General features: G+C 42.7%; 1 protein-coding gene across 5 annotated transcripts in view; it reads right to left on the reverse strand.

Annotated features, from left to right (window-relative positions):
- VPS13B (vacuolar protein sorting 13 homolog B) overlaps positions 1–17,380 on the reverse strand; it is a 1,020,896-nt gene that overhangs the window by 611,695 nt on the left and 391,821 nt on the right. For all 5 annotated transcript variants that reach the window (XM_040432419.1, XM_040432415.1, XM_040432418.1 and 2 more), the window contains exon 20: positions 1,898–2,007. In XM_040432419.1, coding sequence (XP_040288353.1) covers positions 1,898–2,007 — 110 coding nt within the window. The remainder of the gene's footprint in view (positions 1–1,897; positions 2,008–17,380) is intronic.

Below are 17,380 nucleotides of genomic sequence, written 5' to 3' on the forward strand. Positions count from 1 at the left end.
TCGCCCTGCATTGGCATGGTACTGCATAAGTAGCTACTAGCTACATCATGCCATTAGAGGAATCAGAGACAGATTTGCAACAATCAACTGATCGGCATACCAGCTTAATTCTATAGAGGGTGTCTTCATGCAGCCATGCAAGTAGTTAATTTATTTTAGGCCTCGTTCACATTTACGTGTGCTATCCGCATTTTCTGCAGCAGCACATGTACCCATTGATTTTAATGTTTGTTCCCACATCAGTAGTCTTTCACTGAATGTGGGTCAGTGAAAAAATCATGAGGGCCGGCTCTACTCTGGTCCGTGATGTGGACCAAACATGCCCATTGAAGTCTATGACTGAAAAACCACTGACGCAACATGGAGGGCACCCATGACACCGACCACTGATCGGAGATGCTCTGGAAATACATTTTCAGCTGAGCAGTGTCCGTTGAATACGGATGACACATGGAGGGTAAAAAACGGACACAGGGACGTCCTCATTGATGAAACATGTATGGACTTATAAACGGATGCGGAAATGTGAACGAGGCTTTAGATATGATTTGTACATTGAGATTTAGATCAGTTGCATGAGATATATCATGTGCTATACAATCTTTTTTTTACTTTAGGCAAAATAGTACAAAACAAACGCATACATTTTTCTGATATCACAGTGTACAACATTATAAAATATTATAAATATATTATATATTAATATATATAAATAATATAATATATAACATTATTAGCATACCTAGTTCATTTTACAATGGAAAATAAAAAGCTAAGATGGTACAAAACAGTCCAAAATTAAGAAACATAGAATGTGTCGGCAGATAAGAACCATTTGGCCCATCTAGTCTGCCCAATATACTGAATACTATGGATAGCCCCAGGCCCTATCTTATATGAAGGATGGCCTTATGCCTATCCCATGCATGCTTAAACTCCTTCACTGTATTTGCAGCTACCACTTCTGCAGGAAGGCTATTCCATGCATCCACTACTCTCTCAGTAAAGTAATACTTCCTGATATTACTTTTAAACTGGTGCCGCACCTAAGGGGTTAACTGCCGCTGATCGCAGTTCCCTGTCATAGAGGTCGGGTGTCCGCTATGTGTTTCTGCAGTTGGCACCCGCCTCCTGTATTTGTATTATTGGTTTAAACACATTGGTGGTGCAGTGCGACCCCAACCCCCCCAGTATTAAATCATTAGTGGCAGTGGCCATAGGGTCCCCTCCCTCCTCTTCATTGCGGTGCAGGGGCAGTTGTGATTGGAGCCCCCACAGTGTAATCCTGGGGCTCCGATCAATTACCATGGCAGCCAGGATGCTACTGAAGCCCTGGTTGCCACAGTAAGCTCCCTGTTGCTGTGTACACAAAGCCCAGGGCAGCAGGGACAGTGTAAAGTCCTATTCACCGTAATAGAGATATATTAGGGTGAATAGGACAAGGAATTAAAAGAACCCAGGTTCTAGCCCCTAAGGGGGAAATAGTTATTAAAAAAATAATTAAAAAAAAATAATAAAATAAAAAAAAATAAAGTAGTAAAAAAAAAAACACCAGAATATTAAGTATAAATCACCCCCTTTCCCAATTTTACATATAAAACATATAAATAAATAAACATATTACATATCGCCACGTTCGAAAAGTCCAAACTAATAAAATATTGAAAAATATATCCTATGCACGATTCGTCATTTTTGAGTCAACTCGTCCCCCTCCAAAAAATAGGATAGGATCGTTCGATTATGGGCCGGACGTTCCATAAAATGCGGAATGCACAAGGCTTTTTTTGGAGTTTTCATTTTTTTTCGCGTGGTATCGAATATCGCAATACTTTTTTATGGTTTCGAAATCAAATCAAAATTTTGGTATAGTGACAACCCTAGTCTATATGCTTACCGGTTGAGGCTGTCGATCACCTTTTCTCTGAGGCTGGTATAGAAGCCATGTGTACAACACTGGGTCGAAATTCAGAGCTAAACCTTGTATACTCGCCAACAGGATGGCACCTAGAAAATAAAAAAGGATTATTATAATTAAATTTCATTACTAGATAATACAATGAAGAGTTTAGGGACACTCCTAGAAACACAAATTAATCAGATTATAAGACTCTCTACAAGGTCTTGGGAGAAAAAAAAAACTACGGAGAAATCCAGTGAAAATTTGAGGGGCTGTGCAGTGCAAAGATATTAATGACCCATCCTTCAAATCTACTTGTGTGGCATCTCATTTGCAGCAGCAGCAGCAGCACAGGGTGATTACAACTGTGCCACCTTTACAAATGAGACACCGTAAATGTGAAGAAGAAGCAGCGCTCGTGAGGGTGCCACTACACCTTCAGACAGCTGATCGACGGGGGTGCAGACAGCTGGAACCCGATCTGATACTTATTTCCTTACTTCATTCCAATATAAAATGGTGCATCATGAGGGACGCTGAGACAGACATTGTTCACACACCCCCCCCCCCCCCCCCCCCCCCCCCACACGCAACGTTTCGGGAGAAAACGCCCCCTTACTCATGCTCACTCACATACAATATTGGCACAATGAGGTAAAAAGAACACACAAGTCTGCAAGTTTGAAAGACTGTTAGTGCTTGGTTAAGCAGAGCTCCTGGCGTGGACTTGTAATTGCTACAGGTGACTGAAGTGCTTCATACTATCCTCTGGATAGGTCATCAGCAGCTGATTGGCAGAGGTCCATCCAACACCCGGGACCCCCGCCAATCAGCTGTTTGAGAAGGCAGCGGCACTGGCAGTAGCGCCCCTGCCTTATAGTTGTTTCCCACAGGCCCAGTGACATCACGACTAGTATCACTGGAATGGGGGTGGCTAAGCCCCATTGCTGTGATGTGACAGTCACAAAAATATCCAACTTAGATGGTCACTGCGTGTCGGATTGCGACACCACTGACATACATTACATGAAATTTCGGGTGACATTCATAGGGTGCAGCTGTACCTAAAAGGCAAAGCGTACAGAACCTAACTGGCTTATATCTTCCTATCTTCTCCTTTGTGGTCACCTAATGCGATGCTCTGCGGGAGCTTAATTGTCAGATTTTAGCCCCTTAACTCATACAGTGTGAATAGCCATGAGGGATGCTTACTACCAGCTACAGGTAACCCAAGAATATAGATATTAAATGGGTTTCCCATTAGTTCAATACTGATCCTCAGGATAGTTTATCAATATCTGTTTGGTGGAGCTCAGACTCATAGCACCCCTGCCAATCAGCCGTTTGAAGAAGCCGCAGGGCTCTGGTAAGTGTCGTGGCCTTTTCCTAAGGCCAGTGACGTCATGTTCATTGATCACGTGGCTTAGGCTACTTTCACATCTGCGGCACTGCGATCCAGTTGCCTGTTCCAGTAGAGAATGCCTGGAATTGGCCGGATACAAACCCAGCATGCAGCGGTTTGTGTATGGCCAACTCTCTGCATTTTTGCCGGACCCCATTAAACTTAATTGGGCCATCTGGCATTCCGGTTGCATCTGGCAATGCCGCATCTGGAGAATTCCGGCAGGTTGTTGTCTACGGAATACACACCGCAGATGCAGTTCAGTCCAGGCCTGGGTTGTAATATAATGTACGGACTGTGCTTGGTATACTGTAAGACGCTCTAGTGAAAATTATAAATGATACTCAAAGACGTACGACATGACAAAGCATGAAACTCTTAAAACATAGCTTTTATTAATTACAAATAAAAAAATAATAAAAAAAAATAAAAAAAGTCTTAAACCTCAATTAAAAGTGTGTATAAAAATGGAAGAGTAGCTTGAGGTGGGGTGTCTGCAGTCAGGAAGGGAGAGTCTTTCCCTAAACAGTCCTTGACTACCCCCTCAGCCCAGAGATGTACCCAAATGGTGGATACATTCTGTCCATGTGCCTACCCTTAATGAACCCCACTACACCCTACGCCACTCTGACGCGTTTCCCCCCCAACTAGGTTCTTCAGGGGATGAAAATGTAATAAATATATAGTAATGATGATCAAACATATAAATCTCAAGTAATATAATAAATCCCAAGAATGCAATATAGCAATAAAAGACAGACATGCAGGTAACCATTCCACTATGGGCATGGTAGCCAATTGCTCAATATGCAGATCAGACAAGCCAAATCCTGGCAGATATAGCAATAGTGGCCAAAGTCTTAAAGAGGTCATCCATGAATAATGTAAAAAACAAAAAATCATATAGACCATGACAATAACTTTCTAACAAAGCTAGAACCAGCCCTGTACCTCACATGAATCCAGAGATCTCCCCATTCATTTCTCTGCTAGATTTATACCAAGCTGGGAGCTGAAGGGGAGGGTCTTATTCACTGTAACTAAGGGGGCGTGTCCATGCTCTCCCTATCACAACTCAGGAGGCAGTTGAAAGATGAAACTGAGCATGTGCGGCCATCTCAGTGAGCAGGACAACGAAATAAGAAATTAAGTGGCACTATAAATATTTTACTGAATAACTCGTTAGCTATACAAAATATTTAATGACATGCAATTACTAAAGTATTCAGATTGTGGTGCTGGTTTGAAAACTGTAGAATATTTTTCATGGGACAACCCCTTTAACGCACAGTTAGAGATGAATAAATATACAGCACAGTCATAAAGACCACTCACATGTGATGTCAGAGGCTGGGTTAGAGTGACTCCGCGGCCGAGAATAATAGCACAGCCGACTATACTGTAAGATGGCTGCAGCGCTCACCAGAGCTGATTGGCACGGGTGCCAGGTGTGGGACACCAACTGATGAGATATTGATGACCTATCCTGAGAACAGGGCATCAATATCGAACTCCACATTTTCTCTCTATGATCTCAGTCCTCATTCCACAATGCTTTCTAGAATAATGGAGAGCGAATAAACACTGATGCAACATACTGTACTAGTTCAGAAACGTAAAGAAGAAAACTCAGACTCCTCCAAACTATCCATCCCTTGTGTAGCAACTGGAGCCTCGTGTGGAGTAAATATTTGGATACAGCAACAAAGTTTATTTTCGGAGCAGTAGGTTTTTATTACGTGATAATGCTCCCCTACGCTGTCACTAATTGTGCCGCACTGCATGATTATATACAAAAGGCATGGGGTCGGCTCACAATGAAAGATGTCATACCCGCAGCTGACTGATGCAGCAAGTAAATATTTCTCAACCATAAATAGTTTGCAGAAACTTGTGACCTGTAGCATTTATTTGTTCAGGAGGAGTGACGCCAACACGTTCCACATGGAGACCCAAATATGGCTCAAGAAATCTCAGCCCTCAATTTCACAGCACTACATGTGAAGAATAGATTGGGCATGGGAGCTGTCAGGTGTTCAGAAACAAGGGCTGCCGTTTGCACCATCAGAGCAGTTCCTTGACGGGTTCAGTGTGAAGCAAAAAGCAATAGTCTGTAGATGCAATGAAACTGAAAGCTCTATGGCAGGGGTACTCAATTAGTGGACCATGGATCAAATCAGAACTGTATCACCGTTTTCATGCTGCCAGTGATTTATCGTTGGCACCATTGCTCTTACCGCGCTGAGCCACAAACAGCAGAGCATGGAGCAGACGTGCTTTGCAGTCTGTGGATCAGCACGGCAGGTGCGAGGACGAGACATTGCGTCTGCCCGCACTGGAGAAGCAGGGAGCTGACAGAAGGGGTACATGGTGTAGGCCAGGGCTGGCCAACCTGCGGCCCTCCAGCTGTTGCAAAACTACAACTCCCAGCATGCCCGCTCTGCCTGGTGTAGGCAATGTGGGGCATCATTCTATGGGTTGCACAAGTGAGCCTCACTCAGCCATCTTTGGGGAGGGCACTTAAGAGGGCATCATATTTTGTGGCGGAGCCACTTAAAGGGGCATCATTGGGATGGATCCACCTAAGGGGATATTACTCTGTGTGGAAGACCACTTAAGGGGGAATCACTCTGTGAGGAGAGGACCTAAGGAGCAGCACTGTGTGGGAGCCACTTAAGGGGATAGCATACTGTGTGTGTATGTATGTGAGTGTGTATGTATGTGAGTGTGTGTGCGTGTGCCTGTGTGTGGGGGGGGGCACTGTATTTGGGGAACATATAAGGGGTTCTCATTTTGTGTGGTGGCACTTAAGGGATCATCCTACTGAGGGGAACTAAGGGGCATCTTTACTGTCTAGGGGGGACTAATGGGCATCTTTATTTTCAGGTGTCACTAAGAGGCCATTCTAATTGTGTTTGGGCTCTAAGGGGACCGGGAAAATTAGACATATGGTCAATTGCTGGAAAATAAAGAACTTGCCGCAGAGCAAGTTGGTTTTCTCCCTCCTAACGTTTTTTTTTTTTTTGTGGCTCGGACCTTCAATCGACGGCAGACCCAGGTATGTAGACCTTTACAAAAGTACCCCTACTGTAAAAGACAAACTGTTAAATTTTTTTAATAAAGACCAATTGAAAAATATAACTTTAGCCCAAAAGGAGTAAATTGCAATGACAAACATTGTCCCCAAAGGTTCTCATAGCCATTTATGTATTAAGACCTTCTATCATTTTTGTAGCCCTTCTTTGGTCCAATGTCTTTCTGTAAGTGAAGTCTCCAATATTCCGGAGTTGGTCTCACTGGACCTGTATACAGTGGGATCACAATCTCCCTCTTTCTACTAGGTATACAGCACAGTATCCAACCTGCTTTTTCTACTGAAGAAATATTACAGCCAGCCGCCAGGGATCTTGTCAGTGGAATACCCTGTAATATGAATGTTGTTGGAAGACCATTTGAAAAAAGGAATTGCAGAGTGCATCATCAGTATATATAACACAGCACAAGATTTATAAACCTGAGGGCAGTGCTGTTTTCTTAAACACTCCAGTTACTCTACGGCTTGAAAGAAAATCTATATTTCTTCCAAAGATGTGCTTCATTCAGCTGCATTTCCAATAAATATGGATTTTAGAGCATTTACATGGGAATGCATGCTAAAACCAGCTTTTGATTTTCCCACGCAGATTTAATATTTACAGAATATATCAAGGCTGTGTGTGAGTGAAATTTCCATACGTGATATTCAACAGGTGACCATATAAGCTCACAAGTACAGCGCGAGGCCTCTACAGATGAAGGTGGGAGATGCAAAGCTTCACCCTGACATTGCCAATGCAAATATTTTCATTCGACAAATCTTGATTAAATTCTGGATGCTGGCCGGTTTCGGCTTCCTACAAAATATTAATCTTTAGCAAACTCAAGCAAGCTGAGCGAATGCTCTGGGATATATTTTATAATGATTCCCATATTGAGCGCCTGACAACCGCTCTTCACAACATGCCAGGTTTCAACGGAACACAAGCGGATTCCTGTCTGCTCTATACATAAGATGTATGATACACATGTACATCATCAATACATTACTGGAGGTATGTTGTTTAATAAATGGGAAGCAGTATTGGCCATCTGCAGTTATTCTTTACTAAATTCTTAAAGGGATTCTGCCATGATTGATGTAAAAAATTAAAATCAGACATCATATAGTATATGACAATACCTTTCTTACAAAGCTAGAACCAGCCCCGTACTTCACATGAATCCAGAGATCTCCACATTCACTGCTCCAATTGCTCTGCTAGATCATCTTCAGCCTGGCAGCTCGGGGAAGGAGGGGGTCCCTTCTGTTGCAGCTCTCTCTGTAACTGCCACAGCTTCTAACAGAACATTGGGCTGGTGGAAGTTGAAGATTTAAACTGAGCATGTGCGACCAGCTCAGTAAGACAGACCAAAAAACAAATAAAAGAACAAACAGCAGGTGGCGCTATACTAAATTTTTAATTATATACAAATAGAAAAGTATTCAGATCCAGGTGCTGGTTTGAAAAATGCAGAATATGTTTTATGACACAAGCCCTTTAAGTGGTCGTCTCATGAACACAACCCTTTCTCAAATAGAAGCTGATCCGAGATTCTGCTGACCACCATGGGTCTGATGTCTCTCACCCATCGGTGATCAGCTGTTATGGTTGGAAAAGGCGGGGGAAGATAAGGGGAAAAGAAGGATTGGGAATAACGGATTTCAATATATTCCAGCCGATTATTTACCCATGGAGATTTGAATATGCAGATAGTGCATGTTTATAGAGGAGTAGGGAGAAATAGCTGAAGGCCAAACAAGCGTAATGACAAGATAAAGTTCAACAGACATTTCTGGATAAAAAGAAAAGATCCATTAGAATTAAAGATGAGCATAAATTCGATTCGCCTAGAAGCCGAATTTCCTTGTGCTTCATATCAGCGAATCGATTTAACCTGAAATAGTATAAAAATATTCCATTCTTACCTCCTTCATTTCCTCGCAATGGGCCGCCAGCCTTCATCTTGCTTGAAGATCTCGGCGAAATCCCGTGCGGCACGACATTACATCACCACGCCAGCCGGCGTGATGACGTAATCTCGCGCTGTACAGGATTTCGGCCGAGATCTTTGAGCAAGATGGCGGCGTCCTGTCGCGAGCAAATGGGGGCGGTAAGTTTGATTTAAAAAAACTGATTGTTAATTTTACACTCAGATGCCATCATCATGTATGAACGCGGCATCTGAGAGGTACAATGATGGGGCGGTGCTATTGCAGCTCCCCGTTATTGCACCCGCTACTTACTTAGTAATTCGTCACTAAGCAAATTTTTTTGTGAAATGCGGCTCATCAGCCAAATCGAACTTTTAAGAAATTCGCTCATCTCTAATTAGAATCCATAATTTTGAAAAAAAAAATAATATACAAAATGTTAATTGCATTTAATAAAAAAAAGAACTTCTAAATGTCGAGTGGTATCTCATGTTTTCTGGTAAGTGCCAAACTTCGTTTACGATAGGAATCTTGCCAGCTATGTCACTGACCCCAAAGGCTGCTGGCAAAATATTGTTCTCCTCCGCACTTGCCAAAACTGTCAAAGACTGAAACAGAATTCCAGTAGAAAGCCAATAAGATCATCAATTCAGAAGAAGCCAAAGCAGCAATGTTTTAGATTAGGTATCCTACGAACGTGACTGCAAATATGTTTTAGAACCAGTTTACGCCATTTGCACTTTATACGTTATGTGCTGTACATAGTACAGATGTGCAATCTTCAGGCAATATCAGGAAATACTTTTTGTGTGCTTTATTGTCTCCACTGTTGTTATCCATGCAAGTAAATGTTTGAGAAGTCAAGTGGTTAAACCTTCAAAACTATTCTACAAAATGATCTACCATTGTCCAGACACATTATTTATTTAATTTTTTTACTATAAATCAGCAGTCTCCAAGATAAGGTTAGTCAGCACACCCCATAAAATAAAATAAATCCGCAGCTGCGCATCACCATCGCTGAAAATACAAAAAGTAAAAGCAAACACACAATACAACAGCACTCTGCAACCAGACTATATAAACCAATGCTATATTCACTATATAAAATGAATATCAGGTACTTAGGAATTCTATTTTGATCAAAATCATTTGTACCCATCCACAACGGCAAGGTGACCTCTTTTGGATGGGATCCTACATGATAGGATACCTCCCCTTTTGCCAACAGACCTCAAATGAAGTCAGGCTCCAACTATATACGGCGCTAAATAAAAACAGCCTGTGAAAAAAGTAAAAGGAAACCCAATTCAACAGCACTCTGGATGACCACAAAAGACTTTGATCAAAATATATTTGCTGAGTATCTCATATTCATTTTATATAGTGAAAATAGCGCTAGTTTTATCCCATGTGCTATGGCATTGTGTTTGCTTTTACGTCTCAATACTAGTGTTAAGCAAAGCAATCTTTGGATGCTTTATACGAAGTCGCTTTGCTCAAAACTTCGGAATACTACTGTACGGAGATCCATCTCCGTACAGTATTAGAATGTATGGGCTCCTATGAGACAAAGTTAGTTATTCACGAAGTCGCGTGTGACTTTGTTGAATAACTTCAGTAACTGATTTTTAAAGTTAAAACTTGAGACCGAACTCGGCTTCTGTTCTGAGGTACTAGTCGGACCCGAAGCAGAGTTCGGTTTCAAGTTCTAAAGCGGTTTTCCTACTCACTTCCTACTTTTTCTACTCACAACAACTGGAGTGGCCTAGCTCTTAGTTAGCATTAGCGCTCATACACACAACCGTGTGCTGGCCGGGCCCGTGCTGCGGACCGCAATGCACGGGCACTGACTGTGCGGCAGCCGCATGCGGATCGCGAACCCATTAACTTGAATGGGGTCTACGAACCGCATACGATGGTCCGCACCGCAAAAAAATAGTGCAAGCACTCCGTAGTGCTTCCGTGGGGTTCCGATCCGTGCTTCCGCACCGCATCTCCGGGTTTGCGGACGCATTCAAGTGAATGATTCCACATCCGTGATGCGGGGTGCACACGGCCGATGCCCCATGTATTGCGGACCCGCCGTATGCGGGCCGCAATATGGCCACAGAGGGACAACGGCCGTGTGCATGAGCCCTTAGTCTGATAATCTGATCATTTCTCATTTGCAGCCACTTAATATGTAAAAAATTGAGGTTATTGTTTAATTGACAAGATATAACTAGTAGTCATCGGCCACAAAAAACAGTTAAACCTAGAAATAAATGATAAAAGTAACTGGGTAACTCCAAGATTAAAAATGTAATGTATATGAAAAATATACTCAGTATTTCATCCTGGGCCCACGGTGAGTGAGCCACCGTTGTTATTTTAGAAATCCTGTAGCGTGCACAGGTTTTACGCCCATGTTCAATTGGAGACCCGAATGAAGGGCAGGTCTTAGACAGAGGCTAGCCATAACCTTTTTGTCCTACTGCAAACTTAGGGGGATGGCTGATCCAGCCAGTTGTCTTACAGCCAGACACAGAATTGTAAGTTGAAGGAGGGTGACATGGCTGAGCTCCTGGAACACACAGAAATTTGTTTTATATATTTCCCAGTATTAATTGCAAAGTGAGATAAAATATGATCAGAGGTCAAAGTGGTCAAAGGGTGCCAAGTGAAGGGTCCGAGGGGCAAGTTAATGGGTGTAGAAAAGTTACTTTCTGTATGTGTGTTGATTAGATTGGGACAGGGACCAGTACAGTACCTACTCTCAAAAGCATTGTGGAAAATTGTGATGCTATACAGTAACTTGTAAGGCTAGGGGTACAAAGTCCTTTAATAACATTATATTTCACATGAACGGGTAAATTACGCTACACACAAGGCTAAGATTTACAGCCGGTTTTCGATAACTGTATTCCTGTATTGTAGTGTTTTGGGGAAATTCAGGTAAAACCTGGTTTTTAAAATATGGTCTGTGAAATGACAGTCTTGGCAGACTTTTGCTGAGCAGCTTTTACTCCCAGATAAATATGTTGTCTTTCTGCTGACAGGCTGCTAGCGTGCCAGAACTATGACTTCAACATGTGTGTTTCAGAGCTTTATGTTGAGAGAGATGACAAAGAAAGAGGAGAAAGAAAAATCCATGCAGAGATGTTATTCCATTCTACATGTCATTCTAATAACACAGACTAATAGTGTATATAGATATATATATATATATACATACACACACACACTAAAAGTTCTTCACAGTTATCCTAAGGATAAGCCATCCATGTTGACTGATGGTGATCAGACCTCTGGGACCCATGCTAATGTGAGCACCATGTTCCCTTCCTTGGTTACAGAGGCAAATTCGTACAGGCGGCTGCTTCATTCTCTTAAATGGGGCTAAAATGCCAAACGGCAAAACAAGCATTTGGCCAACAATTACTCCTCCGGACTCCCTCTGCCAAGGTGGGGACTGGTGGAAACTCCTCACCATACAATGTCACCAGGTACTAGGCCGTAGGCAGGGAAAAGGGAGCTGGTCACCTCCTAAAGCTTCCCTAAAATTGCCCTAGGCTCCTAGCTGTATGAGCCGCCTTCAAAAGGTAAGGGGGCTCATACCCACGAACCTAAAGGTCTAGGAATCCCTTCATCGCCCTCAACATAGTGACAGGGCAGAGACCTCCTGTTCATCCATCACCACGGATGAAAGGCGTCTCTAGCGGCCCAGTAGCAGACAGGGAGAAAGACAATGCAGCAACTGCACGGCAGGTAAGAACACAATGTAACAACGGAACATCAAACACCTGCCGCAGCAAAGATGGAATAACCAGACAACAACAACCTGGACCCCCATGCGGACACCGAAGCAAGGTGGCTCCAGGCAAGGCTGCTAATGTCTTTAGGTTCAGAAGACGAACAGGGGAAATGTCTAGCAGACATGCTGGACACAACATCAACAGACCAGACATGTAACAACGCACAAGACATAACAACCAAATCCCAAATCAAACCCACACCAAACATAGACACATAAGGATGGGTGGAGACATGGAGAAGACATGGGGATGACATTGCTAAAAGACCTTGATGTCAAACTTGGATGGCCCTCAGATCTCATCCAAGTACAGATCAAGCATCTCACAACTCACCTAACAGCAGGAAGAATCACCTAAGGGGAAGTGCACGTGCAAACCGAAAACTACTCGTTGCCCCCGGCAACCAGTCTGCACTGCAACCGCGTCATGGTCAAACAATATTACCGTGACACCCTCCTAGCTTGGTTCAGCTGAGCATACATGTGTTTTATAATGTCAAGAGATGAGAAAGCCTCTGACAGACAGCTGTAGCAGTGGCTTATCTCCTGTCTCCATCCTTATTACCCCTAAGATCATGTGTCAGGGGTGTCAGAGGGCCTCTGTAATCTTATATGTGTGAGGGTCTTAAAGGAAATCTGCCAGGGGTTGTCCCACGAAATATATTTTACCTTTTTCAAACCACAACTTGGATCTGACTACTTTTGTAATTTCATATAATTAAAAATTTAGCGTAGCCACTAAGTTATTCAATAAAATGTATCTATAGAGCGCCACCTGCTGTACATTCATTTATTTCTCTGTCCACCTCACTGAAGTGGTTCCACATGCTCAGTTACATCCTTCACCTGCTACCAGCCCTATCTATGGTGACAGCTGAAGGGAGAGAGGAGCACAAAGGACACATCCCGTGAGCTGCCAGGTTGAATATTTGAGCAATTAATATGAAGATCTCTGGATCCATATGAAGATCAGGTCTGGTGCTGGCTTGGTCTGAAAGAGATTGTCATGTACAGTATGAGGTCTCATTTTCAATTTGTTGCTTGGTTTCTGAGCCTCATCCACAATAAGTCAGAACCTCAACTTTTTAGCTCACAAAAAGTAAGGAATTGCATTTACATTTACATAGCTCTCAAATCTGAGAGCAGGAATCGCAATTCTTTATGACCTCCCTGAAGCAGAGTGGGACAGAATAATAGTCACCATGTAATGATGGATTCCATAGCAGAAGTAGTGGGTGTTCACACAGGATTAATGGAGACAGAATGTGCTAACAACAACTCTTCGGAAAAAAACTAAAAAACCAAGGCTATCTCAGATTCCCATAAATCCACGGCAGGAAAAAGTCATCCCAAGGTTTGCCTTCCAACCATGAAACATAAGAAATTGTCCTTCTATTTATCTATAGTATGGGACATTAAAATAAAAAAAATGTTTATACTTAGTCATAAAAGACGGTCGGCAATGAAAACAGGCATGCTTCCTGTTCCACAGGCCTCCGTTCATCCTTCAGGTATGTGCCAAGACAACCAGTAAGTGCCCTAACATTTATTTTGGACTCATAACAGACACAAGCATTTATGAAAAGATGCACTTCTTGCCGCTTGGGAGCTACACACGTCCATGAATAACTCCACCCAATGCGGAAACACAAATGTTTGAGCTCAACTTTTTTTTCTGCAAAGAAACATTTACAACTCAGTTTCTTTATAGCTGGAGGCTGAACAAGTGCACAGGAGGAATGGTTTGGCAAAATGAATATACACATTTGAAAGATTTTATGTCTTCTTTCTAAATCCGTATTTGCCTTCCTGTTGTATTAACAGCCGGGGAGAGTGATAAAATAAAAACAGAGCAATCATCATGTGGACTTACTGCATACCATCACCGATTACCATTTGTAGTTATCTGTAGGTGTTACCAAACTGGATTTAGAAGCAGAAAACTAGACAAAACCTTAAAGAGTCATACAATCTCATTTAATAGAGAGTGGTGTAACTAGCACATTTTTTAAATAATTTCAATTAAAAAATCTGCCACTAGGGGTCTCACTTCCACCTAACTTGCCGTCCACTGCCTGTCGTTAGGCTAGATCCGTCACTAGTAACGGAGACAAAGAGGACAGCAGAGAGTAAGTGGGGATGTGTCAGAACTAGCTGAGATCCTGAGCCTGATAAAAGAATTGCTTCTACACAGCTTTTGATGATTTCAAGGGTCTCCTGTGTGTCTGTATGTATGATTGCACCTCCTTATCCGTTAGGGAGCAGAAAATAAACATAGTGGAAAGAAGGGGAAAGGACGTCACAGCAGTACAGTGCTGGCAGATTCCATAGACGGCAGACAACCTCTGCTTCTGAGAGAAATGCATCTAGCCGTGCAGCTGAACAAGGGACTAATTAGAAGCCCAAACAAGACCTGTCCCTTCACAGTTATGATTGTACAAAGAAGCACAGTCATTATGTAAACTTCTTTTGAAAACTCAGGTACACCTTGAAGATGCACAAGTCTTCTTTTGTTAGATTATCCCACAGTGATAGGATGATCACAGGGAATTACACATCTAGATCTCCCCTATGATTAGCTGAAAACTGTTGTGGAACATAGCAAGTGTTTAAATGTCCTGCAGTTCCACCATAGGCCAAATGAAGTGTTAAACAAGTGCCCAGTAAAATCACTGGCCTGTCTGTGTAATGCATAGATGTGCTGGGTCCTCCAGAGTGTGGGGCGATCTTTATAAAGACTACCTGTTCTGGATAATAGATGGGACTCTTAACAGGATACACTCTTTATTAAGTCTGAACAGGGGTAAATAAAAAAATATATATATTTAAAGGGAAAAATAACACAGGGAAAAATAAAATGGGATCTACAGTGCCCAGCATGAGAGTAACACCGCTCATCAATGGCACATTTCAAAACACTTACTTAGGTGGAAGGAAATGCCAATGTTTAGTTCTCCAAAAATTATTTAAAATGGCCAAAAGCTACCTTAGAATGAGGGCAGTACTGCTTGTCTCCACTTGGGGTGAGGCTACTCTATAATAGATAATATTCATGTGATCATGCCTATGATATGCCATCATAGCTGAGCAGCCTGACAGGAACGCTTACCAACGTGTACTATATGCAAGTGCCAGTGTAATGTGTAGTGAGGCCCTGCCACCTTAACCCACTAGAAAACTCTTAAAGTGGTGGCGACCAGTTCTGCATACATTCTAGGACAGGTTCAAGGAGAACCCCCTTAAGATCTATGTTTTGTCTTGCTAACATTAACTCCTCCTCCATCATTTAGCAGGTTCTACCAGGGAGCTACCAGATCTCTGTTGGAACAGGTTAGATTTGTCCTAACCAATCTCATTGTATAATGCAAGAAGGGTCTGGCGGCAGCTCATCTACATCTACTCAATAGAATTAGCGTGCTCTTCTGGAATCAGCTGCTTTAATATTTAGCATTAAAAAAAATTAGTTTGACTGGTTTTGGCTGACAATTACTTTAGGTTTATGGCTAGAGTGATCGGCTCATCTGAAAGTAAAACACTCTAATAATAATGGGCTGTGAGTGTAGATTACAAACATATGCACCAGTGACAAATGATTCTAAACCAGAAAACTATTAACTACCAGCATCAATCACACGACTTTACAAGATGCAGCCAACAGTTGGGGTGAGAACTTTATAAATGATTTTCCCAATCAAATTAGATTTATTAAACACTAATCCTCTGCCCAGAATAACAATCAGTAAGCACAGAACACCACTGTGAAGAATCTGAGGCAATTGTTAAAGGACTACGGCTGCCCGTATACGTTCAGGTTTTTTAAAGCTAAGGCTAGAAGTGTATTTAAAAATGAGAAGAATTTGTCCTTAAAGGTTTTTTTCAGCTTTATGCACTTATTCAAATTTCAAGCCCAACCGGCTCAAAAAAACCTTGCTCACCTCTGCTCCCTTCTGTGGTCTTCTGGACACTCAAGGTTACCTGTGCTGCTGCAACCAATGACTGGTCTCAGCGGTGACCAAGTGGCAGCCTCTTGGGGACACATCACCACTGAGGCAAGTCATTGGCTGAAGTAGCATGTGACCCAATCTGTCCAAAAGTAAGGGTGAGACCACACGGTACTGGTAAAGCCATAAACACCTACAAAGGCCAATGGCTGTACAATTTTGCAGTAACTTCCGTTTTTTTAGCAGACCCATTGAAATAAATAAATTGAAAAAGAAACGAAACGTTCACGGAAAGAAAATACTTCTTTCCCACATGTAGTTCTGACATCAAACCTGTATAAAAACTTTGAAGAAACCCCGATCAAAACATGAGCATGTATTGGCACCCTAACGCTGGGTTCACACCTGAGCGTACTGTATGGAGCGCTCTGTATGCGCGATTTTATCGGGCGTTCTTATTCGCGGCCGGCACCAAGCAAACGCCCATTTTCGCGCGTTCCCGGAAGTCTATGTACGGGAACGCGCGACTATACGCCCCAAAGAAGTTCCTGTACTTCTTGGGGCGTAGGGCGTTTTACAGCGAGTTCGTACGCGCTGTAAAACGCTCAGGTGAGAACCATGCCCATAGGTGATCATTGGTTCTTGCCTGTTGAGCGTTTTACAGCGCGTAGGAACGCGCTGTAAAACGCTCAGGTGTGAACCCAGCCTAAGGGTAACTACACACATTGAAGATTATGCGCCTCAGTGCGCCTGCGCCGACTGAAGACCGGTACGGCGCAGGCGCGAGATTTAGAACGCAGACAGGGCCAGCCAGAGGAGGAGAGCGCTCACTGGCCCTGTCAATCAACAGGAGGAGGGGGCGTTTTTTTAAAAGGAGGATGTGGCGGCTACCAGCAAGTAGACGCCCTACTTGCTGGTAGTGAAGTCATTTGCATATTTTAAAAGATCGATTTTTAATGAAACGAAGCCACAGAACAAGGTAAGAGCCCTATATAGGGAATAGTCGTCCAATAAGGATTTTAGCATGTATGTTTCATATTTGAATATTTATCATGTAATAATATATGTTTCCTGCAGGGGAAATACCGTACATGGCCAAAAACATATTTCACCAGAGATAAAATCTAATTGCCTGGGTGTTCCAGAAGCCAGACACTTGGGAATCAAGTAGATGTTGCAGGCGATTGTCAGTAATATAGCGTTCCTTCCCAACAATCGCCTGCTCGTCAGTGGAGGAGACCGAAGCATTTACATGCAGCATTCTCCTCTACAGTATTGCTAATGCCATCGGCCGTTCCCATACAAAATCCTAATTAACTGGCAGCAGACC

The sequence above is a fragment of the Bufo bufo genome, chromosome 5 (assembly GCF_905171765.1).
Source record: "Bufo bufo chromosome 5, aBufBuf1.1, whole genome shotgun sequence".
NCBI lineage: Eukaryota > Metazoa > Chordata > Amphibia > Anura > Bufonidae > Bufo > Bufo bufo.